The 18,591-nt window shown below is 42.2% G+C and overlaps 1 protein-coding gene across 5 annotated transcripts in view; it reads left to right on the top strand.

Annotated features, from left to right (window-relative positions):
- GOLGA7B (golgin A7 family member B) overlaps nucleotides 1-17,354 on the top strand; it is a 54,552-nt gene extending 37,198 nt beyond the window's left edge. For 3 of the 5 annotated variants that reach the window (XM_020812057.3, XM_072995708.2, XM_020812059.3), the window contains exons 2-5: nucleotides 7,983-8,108; nucleotides 8,606-8,758; nucleotides 13,254-13,355; nucleotides 15,049-17,354. In XM_020812057.3, the coding sequence (XP_020667716.1) occupies nucleotides 7,983-8,108; nucleotides 8,606-8,758; nucleotides 13,254-13,355; nucleotides 15,049-15,156 (489 nt within the window). In that variant the 3' untranslated portion in view covers nucleotides 15,157-17,354. The remainder of the gene's footprint in view (nucleotides 1-7,982; nucleotides 8,109-8,605; nucleotides 8,759-13,253; nucleotides 13,356-15,048) is intronic. The other 2 variants (XM_072995709.2, XM_078389403.1) reach the window with 1 other exon arrangement.
- The last annotated feature ends 1,237 nt before the right edge of the window (nucleotides 17,355-18,591 follow it).

Genomic DNA, 18,591 nt, shown 5'->3' with positions numbered 1-18,591 from the left:
AGCAGTTGCTCTTTCTCTTAAGGTGCTGCATCCTCTCCCCAGCAGTTCTCCCAAGTCAGATCCTGCCTCTCTCACCTCATCTCCATCCTGCAGTCGCCAAGATCTGTACCAACCAGTGAGAGTCAGAGAGGGCTGTTGCACTTTCCATTCAACCCCCCCCGCCGCCCCGCCCCAGCTCCTGCTTCCCTTCCCTTCGATGTTTGCCACTGCCAGTGCAAGATACAGCCTGGAGCGGGCGACGCTGGACTGAACCGTAAAGGAAAGAACTGAAGGGTTCCTTACCAGTTACTAGGGAAAGGACTTCAGTTTCTAAATGCGGGTGGGGCAGTGCAGGAGCAGCCAGCTAAAGATTGGCTGCTCCTCAATTGATTATATGCGTGGAGGAGGAAGACTGGTTCTTCTTGACACCTATTTCCCCCCCCCCCCCCATTCTTTGTATTTTAGAATATGTTTTATGATTTTTTGCTTTACTTTCTGTATACTGCCCATTTTATACCACCCATTGATAGATGGGTGGTATAAAAACTAAATGAATGAATGAATGAATCTCCATAACACTGAAAGGACTGAAGTACCCAAATACAGAAGCTTCTTTACTGCAGAGGCAGATAAACATTCCTTTTAAGGTAGGGGGGTGGCTTTCCAACTGGAGATTTTGCAACCGAATCCTCCTTCCTTCTACCAAACCCACTGATTTTGATCATCTCCTAGCCCCAGATCTTCAGTGACCTCCTCTTAGCAACTCTGTGAGCTAAGTTTGCAATGCCAGTCCAACCCATATTGAGAAATAGGTATGCTCTGAAATCCAGGCAAAGAACAAGGGCAAACTTTCCCATGATCTAGGATTTTTTTTTAAATTAAATCAGAGTTGATGGCTCTACTGTAAAGCAGAGGGAGGCAGGCACTATCAACAACATATGTCAGGTATCATGAAAGGGAAGCACATATTGCTGGTTATCTATTTGTTAGCATTTGATTTGTTCTAATTACTCTTTTATTTCTAAAAGTCCTTGGAGATGTGTTTGTTTATTTGTTTGCTTTGCCACTGGTGCCAATATAATTTGACTGCCTTTAAGTACTAGGCGCCTTGACTTGTGTGGGGTGCCTTTTGCTGTTCTGCGTCAAGCAGTAACATGTTTTGAGGTCATGCAACTTAACCCAGCATATGGGAAAACAAGAAGAAATCTTGTCACCCAGTTAAGCTAGTATGTGATGATGAATGGCCAGGATGGCAGATTAACGTCAGTTTGATATCTGCAGGACCAAAGCTCTGTCTTTTGAAACTTTGGGATTAAGCTGAGTGAATGCTTTGACTGGGTGGGTAGCTGTGAAGGTTTAGTACATTTGTAGTAGAATGGTACAACAGATAGAGTGGTGGACTAGGACTCAGGAGACCTGGGTTAAAATCCCCACTAGGCTATGGAAACCCAGAGCAGGGTGGAACTCAGAGGGGAGCTAACAGGCTAGCTGGCTGGAACCGGCAAAAACTGTTCCTTAAATATCCCAGTCCACAGTTTTAGCTGTGGACAGTTTCTTAATCAGCACTTCAGACAAGACAACCCCCCCCTTTACATTTAATCTAAGTGTTGCAGCACAGAGTAATTAAAAATAAAAATAAATTCACTGTGCCCCACTGTGCCACCTGTGCCCCTCTGCCAGGTATCAAGGGAAATTTCAATTTACTGAGATCCTGAAGCGGCTCACTTATTAAGCCACTTCACAATACCAGAAATAGATAGTATATGAACCCTTGACAGCTCACGCCTTGGTTTATTTCCAGAGACCACATAAACTGGAAATGAACCAAACTAGAGTTAACCAACGTGCATTAAAAAAGTAGAAGCCATCAACAGGGTCACAGAAAGGTGTTTGTAGGGGTGCCTTAGGGACAGATTGATTCACAATAGCGATTATATCTGATTGCTGAAAAAATGAGTGAACCAACCTGTCCCCACAGCAAACCAAATAGCAGGACAAATGGCTGTCTGATCGGCACCTTGGTCAACAAACCTCATATTAGATATTCCGCTTTTTTCTGCTCCCTTTAACTTCAACTTTCTGCTCAGTAATGAAAAAGTGTCATTTTCTAAATAAAGATGTGACATCAATCTATTAGGGAGGCTATTATTCTTCAGTGTGATTTTTAATACTTTGGGCCTAACTCTGCTTCAATTCTAGGTGTCTGAGTTTTCCTAGATTATTTACCTGGGTTTTGAGAGTAAAGACAGAAGGATGAGAAAGTAAATCAGTAGACAGAGATTATTTTTTGTCAATATAAAATATTCAGCAACAGCGTATTTTCCATATCACTTTCCTCTGCATTCTCTTTCAGCATATTAAATAGTAAATAATGCTAAATTAGCGTCATACCCTGTTTCCTTGAAAATAAGATCTAACCTGAGAATATTATTTATTTATTTATTTATTCCATTTATACCCCACCTATCTGGTCATTGCGACCACTCTAGGTGGCTAATAAGCCCTAGTATGATTTTTCAGGATGCTCATAATATAAGCCTTACCCCCAAAATAAGTCCCAGTTAAGTGAAACCCCCTCCTCCACCATTGTGCAGCAACCAGAAGAAGGCCTACCTATTGCCCAGGCTCTTGCCTTCATGGCATGTACTCACTTCTAGCTTCATTGGTGGTCTTTGGCTGGGATTTAAACTAGAAGTGAGATGAATCTGTATTTTTATCTGAGTTTGGTCTCAATAATGGTTTGCATAAATAACAGTTCAGGAGAAACGCCTACAAGTATAATTCTAGGGGGGAAAAACTGTCCTTACCTTGCCACTCTATGGAAATTGCTTGGTGGCTGCCCCACTCTTCATATCTCAATAGCCTCAGTTTTTGGTTTTCTAGTGACTGATGATCTCTGTGAGTCTGGAGGGTGAGGCTGATCTTCAGGTAGAGAAATGCAAGAAACTGAGGCGTGAGATGCTGGAGAGAAGCAGTGGCAATTCTACAGTTCCTTCTAACCTTCTTTATCATTCTCTTCTCTTAGACAGGTAGAGCATTTTCTTCAATCCCCATTTCACATGGAAATGGAGGTCCTTCCCCATGTAACTTACTTTCTCTGTTCAGCAACCAGAAGAAGATGACATAACTGTACAGTATTTGCATAAATGTAGATTGAAAAAAAAATCCCCTGAAAATAAGCCCTAATGTGTTTTTTGGAGCAAAAATTAATATAAGACCCTGTCTTATTTTGGGGGAAGCACGGTACAATATAATCATTATACATTTTTTCTATTTTGATAAGAGATAGGTGGTTCCTATTTTAATTTATATTTGATATAAAATCTTGCCCTGCAGTGTTCAAGTCAAGCATACATGACATTATGACACAATGGGCTTTATTCAAAATTCAAATAGATAACTTATTTCTTTTTAAATTGAACTTTATACCACAACAATTATTGGAAAAACTGCTCTGGGTGGTGTATATACAAAGTGAAACAGACATAAGATAACATAAAATAAAACTTAAATAATATACTAAATATTCATCACAAGTGAACAAATAAAGCAGCCCACAAGAAATAAATCAGAGAATCAGAAAACAGTTTATGTTGATTAGACTATGAAGACTCACCCACACCCACCCAGACCTGGTTCTAGTCATGATTTTCACAGGTTGACCTTGGGCATTCATAAACTAGTAGCACTGCAAGGGATCCTGAGGTTAATCAAGTCTAACCCACTCTAAAGCATCCCTGACAAATGGCCTCTGTTTAATATTAATAATAATGATCATGTGCTGTCAAGACAATTCTGACTTATGGCAACCCTTTTCAGGGTTTCCCAGGTAAAGAGTACTCAGAAGTGGTTTACTATTCCTTTCTTCTGGGGGTGCCCTGGGACTGTGCAGCTTGCCCAAGGCCACACAGGCTGGCTCTACTCATAGGAGGCACAGTGGGGAATTGAAATCCCAGCCTCTGAGCTATCCAGCCAGCTCCTCTGGTTAAACACCTTCAATAAAGGAGAGTCAATTACCTTTTGAGGTATTCCATACCACAGTCTAACTTCTGTCAGGAAGTTTCTTTGAAATGAATAGAAATCCTCAGTCATACTCTTGTGATTTACCTCACAGAGTTTTTCTGAAAACACAATTGGGGCATGGAGAAGGAGGAACAAATGTTTGTGCTACATTTAAGGTCTTAAGCAATAAGATAGGTAGGGAGAAGTTTGGGGACAGTTCAACTGGTAAACTGAGCAACGTCTGAAGAACAAATTCAATGCAAGAACCTTGCAAAGACTCAGATCATTTTGTCTGAGGAAATTTCTATATCATGAGAACACAAAATGGAAAAGATGAGGTTGAGATCAGTCTGGTGAACAGAATTACTAGGGTACTGGGTTCTTGTTAGGAAAATGTAATTTAGTGTATTCAGTGCATTCTTTCATGTATGCAGTTGATTGCTATTTATTTGTCAAGAACAGAGGTGGGAAAGCAAAAGCAAAGTGTACTCCTTTGCAGAGCTACACATAATGCACTAACCATTGAAACACACTGCTTATTCAGCTGCATGTTTTTCCTTTTCATACACTGAATAAGCATATGAAACAGAAATCAAGAAATAAACTCAAGATGTCTTGTCATACAGCAGTGGTTCCCAACCCTGGGTCCCCAGTTATTCTTGGACTGCAACTCCCAGAAGCCTTCACCACTAGCTGTGCTGCCGGGGGTTTCTGGGAGTTGCAATGCAAGAACACCTGGGTTACCCAACATTGGAAACTGCTATCATAGAGGATGGGAAGGGCAATGATGAAATTCAGCTGAGAACTCTCTGGCTCCATTAATTTACAAGCCAGTCACTTACAAAGACATGTTAAGGTGTGTACACATCTAGGCCATGCAGAGCTGCTGATAAAATGTCATAATGGGTTAGGCCAGGATATATTATAGGCCATTTATTCTCTAAAACTGTGTGACAGGCATCTGCTGTGGTTATGGAGGATCTTGCAATGAAATTGTAGTTCTTGGGTCTTCATAAATCAAGAAAAGCAGATCCAAGGCTGGCCTACCTATTAGCCAGGCTCTTGCCTTCATGGCATGTACTCACTCCTTGCTTCATTGGTGGTCTTTGGCTAGGATTTAAACTAGAAGTGAGACGAATCTGTATTTTTATCTGAGTTTGGTCTCAGTAATGGTTTGTATAACAGTTCAGGAGAAATGCCTACAAGTATAATTCTAGGGAAAAAAACTGTCCTTACCTTGCCACTCTATGGAAATCGCTTGGTAGCTGCCCCACTCTTTTTACCTCAATAGTCTCAGTTTCTGGATTTCTAGTGATAGATGATCTCTGTGAGCCTGCAGGGTGAGGTTGAACTTCAGTTAGAGAGATGCAAGAAACTGAGGTCCTTCCCCATAGAAATGGAGGTCCTTCCCCATGAAATTTACTTTCTCTGTTCAAACTCTGGTTTAGAATGAAGGGCTTCCTTTGGATACAATAAGCTGCCACCCTACCCCCAAGTCCCACTCCTCAGTGGGTAGAAAAGGAGCTCCCACTGCAGGCTACCTTTAAAATTCCCCCAAGTATTGAGAGACTGCATAAACAACTCAGGTTCTCAAGGCTTTCCCTTCCTTCCTTTGTGAGTAATCTCTGATTTGCATGCAGAGCAGGTAGAGACACTGGAACAGGCTGATTTGTATAAGGAGGAGCTAAATTTTATATGTCCATGTTTGCTGGCCTGCCTGCCTACCTACCTACCTGTCATCACATCTACATTCTACAATGGTTGGGGTTAAGACCTTTAGAAGCCCTAAGCACTAAAAAAATTATGGTGCCCCCTACAAGTATAACACACAGCAGGTCCCATGACTTAAAAAAAACATATGATGCACACACTATATGCACAAAAAAACCATAATTTAATTGTATAGCATGTGACAAAAATGAACCATGTATTATATACAAAATAATACATGCAATAAAATTACTGGTTTTCATCCAAATCTTGTGCTTTCACTCTTTAATTAATATAGACAGATTTTTGTCAGAATCTGTAAACAGAAAAGGACACAGAAGAGCTTAAAACCCCTTTTGGGGCATTTTTAAACAGTGGCTGTTATTTCTTTGGCTTGCACATATAGTACAGAGGCCATACGTCTAAAAGAACAACTCATTTTATCCTTATCCCCACCCAACCTCCCAAAATACAGAAGTTAAAATAAAGAAAACAAAACAAAACAGCAACAATGATTATGATGATGGATCATTTCACTCAAAACATGTGTTTTCTCACTAGGTGAGTCCTTATACTTTTTAGCTTTTACTGGTTCATACCCAGTTGCTTTAGGTAGGGAGGTGGTTTTCTTGTGGCTTTTGAGGGAAGGAAGGAGAAAGCTGAGGGATTTGGACGGATGGATGTGGTTTGTTATAGAAGAGTGCACCATTTGCACTGTGATTCATGGGATATCTGGCACTGAAAAAGATTCTGTGGTGCCCCCTTCCTTTATTGATGCCCTAAGAATGTGCTTATTTGGCTTAATGGTTAATCTGGGGCTGACAATGGTTAAATTAAAAACAGAATAATAGTGCAACTTCCTTGGACACAGTTTCAGGAAAACATGTGCAGGCTTCTTCTGAGTGTCCAACACAGGAACTGGAAATGCAGATTAAAATTCACTGACAGAACTATTTTAGGTAAGGTTAAGTAAAGATTCCCCTTGACATTTAGTCCAGTTGTGTCTGACTCTAGGGCATGGTGCTCAATCCCGTTTCCAAGCCATAGAGCCAACGTTTGTCCGAAGACAGCTTTTCATGGTCATATGGCCAGTGCAACTAGACACAACATCGTTACCTTCCCACCGAGGTGTTACCTATTTATCTACTCACATTTTTGCATGCTTTCGAACTGCTAGGTTGGCAGCAGCTGGGACAAGCAACAGGAACTCACTTCGTCACGTGGATTCGATCTTACGACTGCTGGTCTTCCAACCTTGCAGCACAGAGGCTTCTGAGGTTTAACCCACAGCAGCACCACGTCCCAAGAACTATTTTAGATTACTCATTGCCATAAGACAACTTCTGGTTCTTGAGGTCTGCTGCCAGGGGGGACAATAGGTGTCCAGTAGTCCATTGGTCCAGCTGCTTCACAGCCAGATGAAAGAAATCTTTTCCTGGTCTCTCTCTGCTCCCTGAATATTTCTTGCAATATGGTATAGCATAAATATGTAAACAGTAACATGAGTGCTAATTCATGTATGCATGTCGTGTACTACTTGATATCTCTTGCTTCTCAATAGATAGTACACCTTGCCTCCACAGAAATTATCTACTTTGCAGTGTTTGATTTATGATGGCTGCTTTCTACATTACTTATCAGTTAATAGACATGCATGTCTGAACTTGCTCTGTACTTCAAAGAAGACCCTGCCATGCATAAAACACACAAGACCATGTTATTCCTAAAGTGTGGGAAGCTAATATTGGGAGGACACTTAACCTGAGTCTGGACCCAACTATGGCATTGCATATATGAACACCTTGAAGTTATCCTGGTGAAGTCATTGAAGAAATTCCAGAGCAGAAGTCATAGGTTCACTCTTCACTGCTGTGTCAGCACCAAGCAAACAATGTTCTGCATCAGCCACAATCTCCAGGTTATCTCCAAGCAGAGCACCACTTGCAGCACATGATTGTAGTCCAATTTAGAAGTAATCAGATATGGGGAAAATATGCACCTTATTTTCTGTGTTTTTCCTCTCATAGAAAATATGTCAGTGGGAGAATTGTTTTAGGGAGGACTTCAGAAAATGGAATTGTTGCTGGGAAAAGGGGAGAATAAATAGGGTTATCTCAATGAAAAAAAAATGCTGTATAAAGTAACACAGTGAAGCACATGAATCCATGCACAAAGAACAATACATGCTGTTTGATGAGCAGGATCTCGGATTCTGTATGGGCTTCTTCCTCCATATTTCCAGCAGATGTTTTTGCCTGTTGTAACAACTTGCCTGTGTTATTTTCCCCCAGGTCCACAATCTCCAAGAACTACGGCGGAGTGCCTCATTGGCCACGAAGGTCTTTGTGCAGCGAGATTACAGCGATGGGACCATCTGCCAGTTCCAGACCAAATTTCCCCCTGAGCTGGATAGCAGGGTACAGTTGTGACTTGTGCCTCACACTCTGACTAACTTAGTATATCACAAGTCCTTTTGTCAAACCAAAGAGCAAAGGGAGAGATTATATCCATCAGCGGATTGCAGACTGGCTAAACCAAGTTGACATAGGCCTCAGTAGTCCAAATGTCAACAGTGGCTCTGGGCTCTTCAGTTCTCCCTCTCTTTCTGATTCAAATCTCTTATAGTCCTGCTCTTTCATAGTCCCACCCTTTAGTCTGAATCAATATTTCGTAAGAGTTAGATCATCGCATATAAAATACACAATAGAGAGGCCACCTCTCACAGACATGAATAAGAATATATATGCGGATGACACCCCACTATATACCTGTTCCTTGTGTAAGTCTTCTTGGCCTTGCTAAGGTCATTGTTCCATCTTTTTCAGCTAGGTAAAAAGGGAAGACCAAAATGCATAAAAAGGTTTCATGTGTATGTTTCTTATGTGCTTTTTTCCTTGTTCTCTTTTTGCCAAAGATTGAGCGGCATCTTTTTGAGGAAACTGTGAAGACCCTCAACAACTTCTACGCAGAGGCTGAGAAAATTGGAGGCAGCTCCTATCTGGAGGGGTGCCTTGCCTGTGCCACAGCCTACTTCATCTTTCTTTGCATGGAAACCCACTATGAGAAGGTTTGGAGGGGACACACAAGACCTGGGGCAACACCTGATACTATGAATTTAACATAGTTAACAGATACATTGATGGACCAGTGTGAAGCATGTTGGGTAGATAAACCAATAGCATGTAAATGGTTGGGTAATACTTTGATCAGGCCACCCAAATGTCACTGAAGGAAGGTAGATGGGAAGAAAGGAAAGCCAAATGTTGATTTCTTCACAACGATTAAGCAGGTATTACAAAATTTAGGATGGGGGAAGTGTGAGGGTTCGGTTTTTGGCTCCATGTTCGATTCAAAGAAATCAGTAGATTTTTATTGTTTCAAAATAGGTGAAAGGTTTATTGGTGCATTTAACATTAAATGAGTGTCCATAACATGATCTTGTCTCCTTCTGCGAATGGTCCTGAAGGGGTTTCCAATCTTTGAACATGAACGGATTTCCACAACTGGCGTTCCATGGTCCCAGCAAATCTGAAGGAACCCAGTCTCTTATGGCCTGCCCCATTGAACCTTCCAACAGGGGCATGATCTCGTAATCCCAGGCATCAATCCACAGGATTCATCTCACTGGGTCTCAGTTCTCCCAGGAGCCTCCCTGTAGCTCTTTCTCCTCATCTCTCTTATCCTCTAGTCTGATCTTTTGTTCCTTTCTCTCTCCACTCTCTCTTTCTCCTCTCTCAGTCTCCTTCTCCACTCTCTCACTTTGGCTTCTCCCCAATATGAGGATCTGGGTGGAATCTCCCTTCTCCTTCTATAGTCAGCCTCCTCTTTGGGCACTCTTAGCCTCTCCCATGACCCTGTCCAGGGATCCTCCATCCACACCCATTCCCAGCCTGGTGGCAACTCCCCTTCCTTCCTCTTTACCTTCCCTATTCCTGTCTCAAACTCCACTCTCTTTTTCCTCTCCTTTTCCTCCTGAACCTCCTCCATCGTTATTTTCTGTATCTGTTCACTCAGTTCCTCTATTTTTGTCCCTTGCTGAGCTCTCTCTGTTGGTTTGGGTGCTGGCTGGGGTCTTACCTCCTTATCCTTGTTGTGGAGGAGGGATGGCTCTCTGGCAAGTGGGGTGTCCCTCTCGCCTTCTGTCTCACAGGAAGAAGAAGCAGAAAAATCCAAAGATTGTCCAAGGCAGATGCTAAAGTAATTTGTAGTTACTATAGTTTCAGAATAGGGGGTGCAAGCTTGAAAAGTCAGTTTGAGGTGTGGTGTTACCAGGTTTCACCTCAAGGACTGTAGAATCAATTACTTGCCTTCATCCCTAGAGACAAAGGGCTTGCAGGCACTCGGCAAACTACCCATTGACTTTTGGCCAAAGGCACATGGCCTGTATACTGACTTGGAGTAGAAGCACCAAGTAACATGGCAATCATTATTTCAGAAAAGTTGGAAGCTGCATCTTTGAGGCCATCTGGTACCCTCTCAATTGTTCTTGAAGAAATCTGAGGGGGTCAAACAGCCCCCTTATATTCTCTAGAGGATGTGAGGTGGGACAGTTGTGCTATGAATGCATGACACACATAAATATACATACGGTAATGAGGGTTCTGTTTTCTTCCTAGCATACCTCCAGGAAGCTTCCTACATATAATAATGCCTCTTCAAAGGTATTGATAAGCAAGCACTTCTGACCTTGCCAAAGCCTCTGGGTTATCTGGGCTAAGCTAAATAGAATACATTCTGTACAGTGATAACCTCTGCCTGTAGGCAGTAAGAACAACTTCAGTATTCCTGTCCTCTGCAGTGGTTTAATAAGTTAGGATATTTGCACGTGATACTTTAATTTCTCTGCTACTCAAAGAAGCTGTACAATGCATCTTCTTTTATGGTGGCTATGACAAAAAGAAGACATACGGTCTCAGTGGGTAGCAGAAATTAAAGCAACATCAGTAGTCTAGCAACAAACTCATTTTACTGTGAAACAAGTGGTAACCCGAGAATTCTAGTCTGTTCCAAAGCTGGTTCTTTTAGCCTGTCCTCTGTCTAGAAAGTGGAGAGATATGTGATCAGTTGCAGATGTTTTGAAAGCTGAATCACTGTCCATGGTTTGTACACTTATTCCAGGGGGTTGATGGACTCCTTGCATTGTTTCTGAAACCTGCAGTACATGTTTGACCACAACAGCTAGATAAAAGAAATGTGTGCATATTATGGGAAGCAAGACCTGTTTCAAGACCTTTTCAAACTGCATGAGAAGTGATTGTCTGCCTCTGATTTTGGTTGTGACAAGGTGGGAACAGAATGTTTCCACTTAACGCCAGTCCACATCATCTCTGTGATAGTCACTTAAATCATTACTTCTACTTCTACAGGAACACTTCACATGTTATGTTTTTTTAATGCACGTCTAATCGTACACCTAAAAATGTGAAGTGAGCCAAAAAGATACATGTAAAAATGTGTATTACATCAGTTCACTTTTAAAGGAGTCATGATTAGCTGCAAGTCTCTGCTGTATGTATAGTCAGAATAAGCAAATCTGGCTTTGCCTACATAATGTGAGAAGCAATCTGATTACCAGAGGCAGCTGGAGGACTTTAGGAAATGTAGCCCCCACCAAGGTAATTTTCCCCATGATCTGCAAATCATCCAGGAATCTAGAAGTGGATCTACTATCTACCCACTCCTGGTTTAGAAATACAAGGGAGGAACGGTGCACTGAAGGCTGTGCTCTGATTTCAGAGTGCTTTGAAATCTGAGTTCTAAATTCAAGGCTCTAGAATGGTAAGGGACAATATATGAGTCAGTCTAGGTGAGTTTGAATTACAAATTGAATTTTAACATTTGTTTAACAGGACAAAATTTTTTATTGACATTTACTTTGTTCTGGTAATTGGAGTATGGCATGGTTCAGGAGAATCCTGTACCCATATTGCAAAGGATGATAGGGACCACGAGTGGGCAATTTGTGGCCCTCCAGATGTTGTTGGACTACAACTCCTGTCAGATGTAGCCAGCAGATTCAGTGATGAGATATGATGGGAGTTGCAGCTCACTAATATCTAGCAGCCCCTAATTGTCCATCCCTGTTGTAGACAATGAGATCGTTTGCTCACTTGTTACTCTTGTCCAGTGTAGAGATGGTGAGAATGCAGAGAACATGTAATTAACATGCACGTGGACCATCAGATGAGATGTACTGCCTGTCACATCCCTTTTTTGAGGATGATCAGAAGTGGCAGGAGGGACACATTTTAGTTCTTTTGTTTTGTTCTTTTAAGGTTTTCGTTCTGGTTCCAACTGTCAAATTTGCTGGCCAACAATAGACTGACAGCACATTGTATTTAACAACATCTTGAAGGCAACAACTGATCCTTCCCTTCCCTTCCCTTCCCTTCCCTTCCCTTCCCAGGAAAGAACTCTATTGCAATAAAATCACACAATTGGAAGAGACCTCAATTTCATCTGCACCAGTCATTTACACAGGGGCATAAACAGTATATGAGGGAGGCTAACAGTGGGTTTATTCAGAAATAACTCCCTTGAGTTCAATGGAACTATTCCTAGGTAATTGTGTTGGAATTGCATCCTAATCGTGTTCTTCTACTGTCACTTAGGAATGAATTGTCCTGGCAAAATGGTGACATTCAGGATGAGAAGCTTTTTTTGTGTGGAACCGTTGTTCTTTCAAAGTAGTGGTCTCTGCACAGATGCTATTAGTGTTTTTCCCACCATCCATACAACATCCCTTTTATCTTGGTTCTTTCAGCATTTTTTTCTGTGACTTTTGACTCTGTTTTAAATCTTAAAGCAAGGGACTTTAAGTATCTGTGCCAAGGCAAAATTTAAGCAGTAAGAGCTTCCCAGTCAGATTTCAATTACAGCTAAATTATAACTCAAAACCAAACAGTCAAACAAAATAGATCTTGAAGAGAAACAAATTTATTTAATATCTATACAAGATTTGCTTAAAGAATGTTTTCAAAGGAGATGTTGATTTCAAAGAGAACAGAAGTACATTTGCAGAGGATGTCCACAGCAGGAAGCTCCCGGTTATAACCTTTCAATTAGTGCTGCACCACCACTGAACAATAATGACAATAATTCAAGCAGAAAAGCTCATTTTAAAAAGATTTATTCCGGATTTTAAAAGGCTTTCTTAAAGAGATGTGGAATTCTGGAAAATAAGAGAAGTGGGTTCTCAAAGATAAGTTTGGATGGCCATCTCAATATACCCTGCACTCATTCACTGCCAAGTGGTAGAATGAAGGTTGTTGTGGTTGGAACAAATACATCATGGAGGAACCATGGGATGGATGATAAGCAGTCAGAGATTGCTGGTCTTTCTGCAGTTTCCCAGACAGTGCTAGCTCTATTCCTGAAGGACATACTTGTTTAAATTTCATGAAATACTCTTCAATTTTGAAGACCAGTGAAACATCACCAAGAGAACTCTGGAGAATGTAGTTAAAGTTATTTTATTCTTGTCTCACTCATTATTCGGGGTCTCTAGCTAGGTATTATCTTTCCAACACAACTGTTGAATCTCTAATTTTTTCCCCCTTCAGGTTTTGAAGAAGATCTCCAAATATATACAGGAGCAGAATGAGAAGATCTATGCTCCCCGAGGGCTATTGCTGACAGATCCAGTTGAACGGGGCATGCGGGTTGTATCCTTTTTGATTGATTGTTGACACTAAGGATGCAAAGAAAGATAGACACCCATAAAACTAGCTCATGTCTCCTTGAGAGATGCTGGGAGGCAGAAGTTCTTCAGAGTCCTCTCCTTAGTTCAGCAGATGTTCCTGCTTAACCCATACAATTGCTGCTGTGGTTAGTGCAGCCGTGGCTCTTCTTCTGCCTCTTTCTTTATGGGATTAGTAGATTTCAGGCTGAGACCCAGAGACACAATGGTAAATTTATAAGTGCATGCATTTGTAAGGATAGCTTTTATAGATACACCTCCAAGAGGACTACAAACACATGATCTGCTGTAGTGATCTGTGCAACAAACCTCTAAATAGCAGTTTTCATTTTTGCAAGGACCAAGTCTTTGTGAGACCAGTGGGTTTTAATTTCCACCCAAGACCAGGGATAGCTTATAACAAGATATGTTTATTAGAAAATCTGTCCCTTTCTCCTTCCATGCTAATGCTGAACCTAAGCTCAGATGGAACAGAGAAGCCTGAGGACTTACCTGGTGATAATTGCTGCTGCTCATCAAACAACTCTAATACACTAGAAGTTGTAACTCTCTGGGGTAGGGTAGCTCATGAACCAAGTGGGGTTCATCTCAACCCAAAATGTATAAGCCACTTTGGTTCTCATTTTTTGGACACATGCAGAGTATAAACAAAATAAGCAAACAAATAAATATTTACGTTTGGAGTATATTTCTCTGCTTAGATTGAGAAATATGTCCATCATCCACTGCCCCCCTATACTTTGGGGCAGTGGATGCTGGAAACATTGAGGCTGAATGGTAAGACAGTGATGTATGAATTCGTTTTCTCAGTGCTCTTGGTGGTGTTACAGCTTCGCGAGGTTCACAATATCAAACAAACACTGACATGTTTCCACACCTGCCTCCTACAACAAGAGGCTGTGAAGCTTATGCTGAGGAGCCAGATGTTTTCATTCTCTGTGAGGGTGATGGAGGATTTTGGGAGTTGTAGTCCAAAAAAGGGATTTGCCCAAGCTCTTTATATGGCTTCCAAGATGTTGTTGGACTGCAACTTCCATCAGCCCTAGTCAACATAGCTAATGGTGAGGGAGATGGTGGCGATTGTAATCCAACACACATAAAAGACCACATGTCCCCCATTGCTGGTCTAATATGAGAAGTACAATTCTCCCATCAGTGCTGCATTTCGGGGTGCCAAACCTTCATGTGCTTCAAAATCTTTCTATTACTCTTGTACCCCCCCCCAATGTCATTACAAAGCACAAACAGTTGATTCACACACAGAGACACACATACACATCTCCCCCAATCTGTGTTGGCCTTCTGGCATGTACCAGCTGCCTCCCTGGCTGCCGTGCCAGACAAATAACAGCACAGTATTTATTGAATATTTATTTGTTTATTGAAATATCGATTGACATATTGATATAATCCATGTACAGTATAACCAAAACTGTGCTGCTTGGACCCATGCAATTCAAGGGACAAGTATAGTGTCAAAAAAAAAAAAGCCTCCATTCATAAGACTCTGATACCCATCAAATTGCTGGGGTTGCTCTGGAATGGATGTATTGGAAAAGGATCTGCTGTGGGTGACGGGAGGTCTAAGTGGTTATTGGGGGGAGAGGTTCAGGGTTGCCACACACTAGCTCCCAGTCTCCTTAGCCTCTTGCCTGCAGATTGAGATCTCCATCTATGAGGACCGTTGCAGCAGCTCCAGCTCAGGCAGCTCCAGCAGTGCCAGCAGCAGTGCAGGGGGAGGGGGTGGTGGAGCAGGGGGTCGGTGACTGGCACAGAGTCCCGGCAGGGACCTGTACTGCCGGGACGAAGGTGTCTCTGAGATCCGCCGTCTGCGCTATCAGAGCACCCGCTTCTGAGCTCCCCCAGGAGGGTTAGGATGCCAACAAGAAGTATTGTGACACCCCTGGGGTTTGCAATAACCCATGAGGGCAATGTCACTCCAAAGGGGATGCTCAACCTCAGCCCAGGGGAGGAGATTCTCTTGCAGAGCAGCCTGCTCCCTGTGCCATAGGCTTTGGTACCCCTTGGCACTGACATGTCCTGTGGCTCTTCCAAGATGCCCAGATGTCACTGCCTGTGGTCCTTTTCCACCAGCCATCACCCTGCCTAACAGCGCCCGTTTTCAAAAGGTCAAATGACAGCAAAGAATCAATCCAGCAATAGTGAGTGGGTGGAGGGAGGGAGCTGGTGTATTTCAGACCATGTTACAGTCCTTTTCTCAAGCAGCAGCATCAGTCGCTTCACTCCTGAGGTTACACAGACATGCCATCTTTGCTCCTGCCTTTGCCTCTCCTCTGCATGTCACCTCCCTGGCACTTTTGGCAGGCTATATGCTTAGAGCATTTAATGCCCACAGTGCTACTGTGCTGATGTCACTGCAGGTGCTTGCACCCTTTCCCATACTTAAGAGTTTGGGCGTCTGCAGTGGCCAAGGCATGCTCTCTTTGAGCTGTTGAGATAGCTTCTCTACTTAGGCATGATTAAACAGGCCCAATGCGTGGGATCCTTTTAGAGCATTAGTAAGGCAGGGGAAGTCTATGAAGGAGATATGGTGTACATGTGCACATGGTGTTTTGGCCTGCGGGACAGCAGCATGGGTGTTTCTGGGCATGGTAAACCTGTCCAAATTTGGAAGACTGCACCACACACAGTGGCTCTGACCTGCTCTAACTGGTTTCAATGCATTATGGGCTCAGGAACAGTATTATAACATGGGACATATTCGAGGTGCTTTGGATGTAGGGGGACTTTGGTTCATTTACATGCTCAGCCCAATCCAGCCCAAGAGGTGGTGGTATGTATGTAAATATTTATTGTGGCCCCAGCTACGAAAGTTCTACTTGTATTTATACCTTTGCACTGTTTTCTGTGAAACTGGAGGAACAGAAAGGAGGATGTAACTCTATGGTCGGTGTAGGTAGGCTTTTTGCCCTGAACCTTTGACTTTGTTCTCCCCAACACATGGTGGTGTTTTGCAGTGTCACCTGATCACTTGCATGCACAGGTTGTTTTCTTGCTGCATGTGTCCTGCTTCCTCCTGTAAATAGCTATCTGGGCCCCACATACATTTCAGACCCTCTGAATTATGGTGCTTTAGTGACACTTCTCTAACTCTCCTCAATATCATTCTGTGCAGCAAGATGGTCAGGTAGAGGGAGAAGACTGGACCAGGTTGTCCGATGAGCAAATATCCAAACCATGTATGAGGTCTGCCACCCTGCTCTAGCAATAGCCAGCAGTTCCTTAAATGCTTCCAGATGCTCACACACCAAACATTTTGTACACAGGCAAAGTTGGTTTTACTTATCCCACCTGTCCCAAGAACAGAATCTGTGCCTATCTGGAGGGGAAGAGACTGCACTGTGGATGGTTAGTATCAGGTTATTATGAAGATGGGGACATTAACTGAACGAGTGACCTTGATCAGCTTTGCTGTGAATCGTCTGCTTCATTAGTGCTCCAAACACCTTGATTTCAGAATCTGACTTGTTTTTGATGTTGGGAAGGGATTTGGACAGTGACTAGATCCTGTTTTGTAGCCCTAGAGGTGAGGGAATGGGACAACTTCAGGGGCCATGACAGATGCATAGAGGTTAGGCTGGTTTGAAGCTGGGAAGTCTGTCCTCTGTGCCAAGATGCCTTGAGCAGCTGCTCCTTATATCATCTGTTGAAGATCATTCCTGCCATATGGATTTGGTCATGACTGTATCCCTTCCCTCCATGGAAGCCTCTAACAATAAATGAAAAGTGAGAATCTACTAATACTGAATTGTTCTGGTGCATTCTCTTCATGGATAACTGGTTCTAACACATGTATTTTTCTTGCAGTCACGTTGCATCATAGGTTCTCTTGTATTATGACTGCGTAAACTATTAGTAATAATAGTTCACATTGTTTATATTGTGAGACTTCAGAATGTACTTCATAGCTAAATATGCAATAAATATGAAAGTGGACTTATAATTTTAGGCAATAATGTTGTCTTCATTAATTTATATTTGAATTCCAGAGCCATCGGTAGTTGAATATGTAGATTATATTTAAATTATACTTTTACATTTAGAGAAATGTGACTAGGACTAGTTTGCTGTGCAGATCCTGCTGTGGGGCTTGAAGTGCATGCAGTAGATGTTCCACGCTCCTGATATGAGGGTAGGGTGGGAGTTCTTCCTAGGTAGCAAAGATGGATCATATGCAGACACAGGCTTCCACCTGCAGAAGGCTTTGGTGACAGGCTCAACACACACAGGCATACGTGGAGTTGGTTAAAATGCTGTTTTCATAGTAGAGATCAGAAAGCTATCTGGAATTTGATTCAAGGCTCACAGAACATTTTCTGTCTTCCCCTTCCCCCAGTTCAGTCACCCATCAGCCTCCATTCTCCAACATTCACACACATCATTTCCCTTTTCCCTTCTCAATGGCCCTGTTCTGTTGTATAGCATTTTTTCTGGTGTGTGGAACAGAACTTGAAAAAACTACTATTTGGAATGCAGCCCTCCAAATCTTCCAGCTACTGCCCATGCCTGGTGGAAGATTCACCAAGTTGTAATACAGACAATGAATTTTTCCAGGTGTTTGCATGAAATTCTATATATTTCTGCCTATTTGAAAATAGTAATCATATGCTGTCCAATTACTTCTGACTTATGGTTTCCAGGTAAATAATATTCAGAAATGGTTTACCATTCTCTTCTTCTTGGAGGCATCCTGGGACTGTGCAGCTTGCCCAAGGCTGTACAGGCTGGCTCTTCTAAGATGCATGTGGGGAAATGAATTCCCAGCTTCAGACTCTGCAGCCAGATGCCTAAATCACTAAGTGTGACAAACCCAGACCTACTGGAGTGTGCCACACTCTAATTAAGCTGCCACCAACCATTCCCTATAAGGAGTCACACAGACCAGGAATGGATTTTAACAAATAAAAGAACAAGGTTTATTTAAATAACAAACAGGGTAAATAAAAAGATCAAGTAAATAAGATACTGTAACGTGGCTTAGTCTCAATCACACATACATCAGATTGGTTCACACAGAACCCTTTAAAGTAAAGCACAGACCCTGAACCTATCAGTTCTGGCTACCTATAAAGAAACCTGAACCTATCAGGTATGTACAAACTGACACACAGTTGTACTCAGTCTGACACACAGACTCCAACTCCAGCTTCTCCACACAAGCTCCAAATATATATACAGTA

The sequence above is a fragment of the Pogona vitticeps genome, chromosome 3 (assembly GCF_051106095.1).
Source record: "Pogona vitticeps strain Pit_001003342236 chromosome 3, PviZW2.1, whole genome shotgun sequence".
Classification (NCBI taxonomy): Eukaryota; Metazoa; Chordata; class Lepidosauria; order Squamata; family Agamidae; genus Pogona; species Pogona vitticeps.
This window is presented reverse-complemented; position numbering and strand designations above follow the sequence as displayed.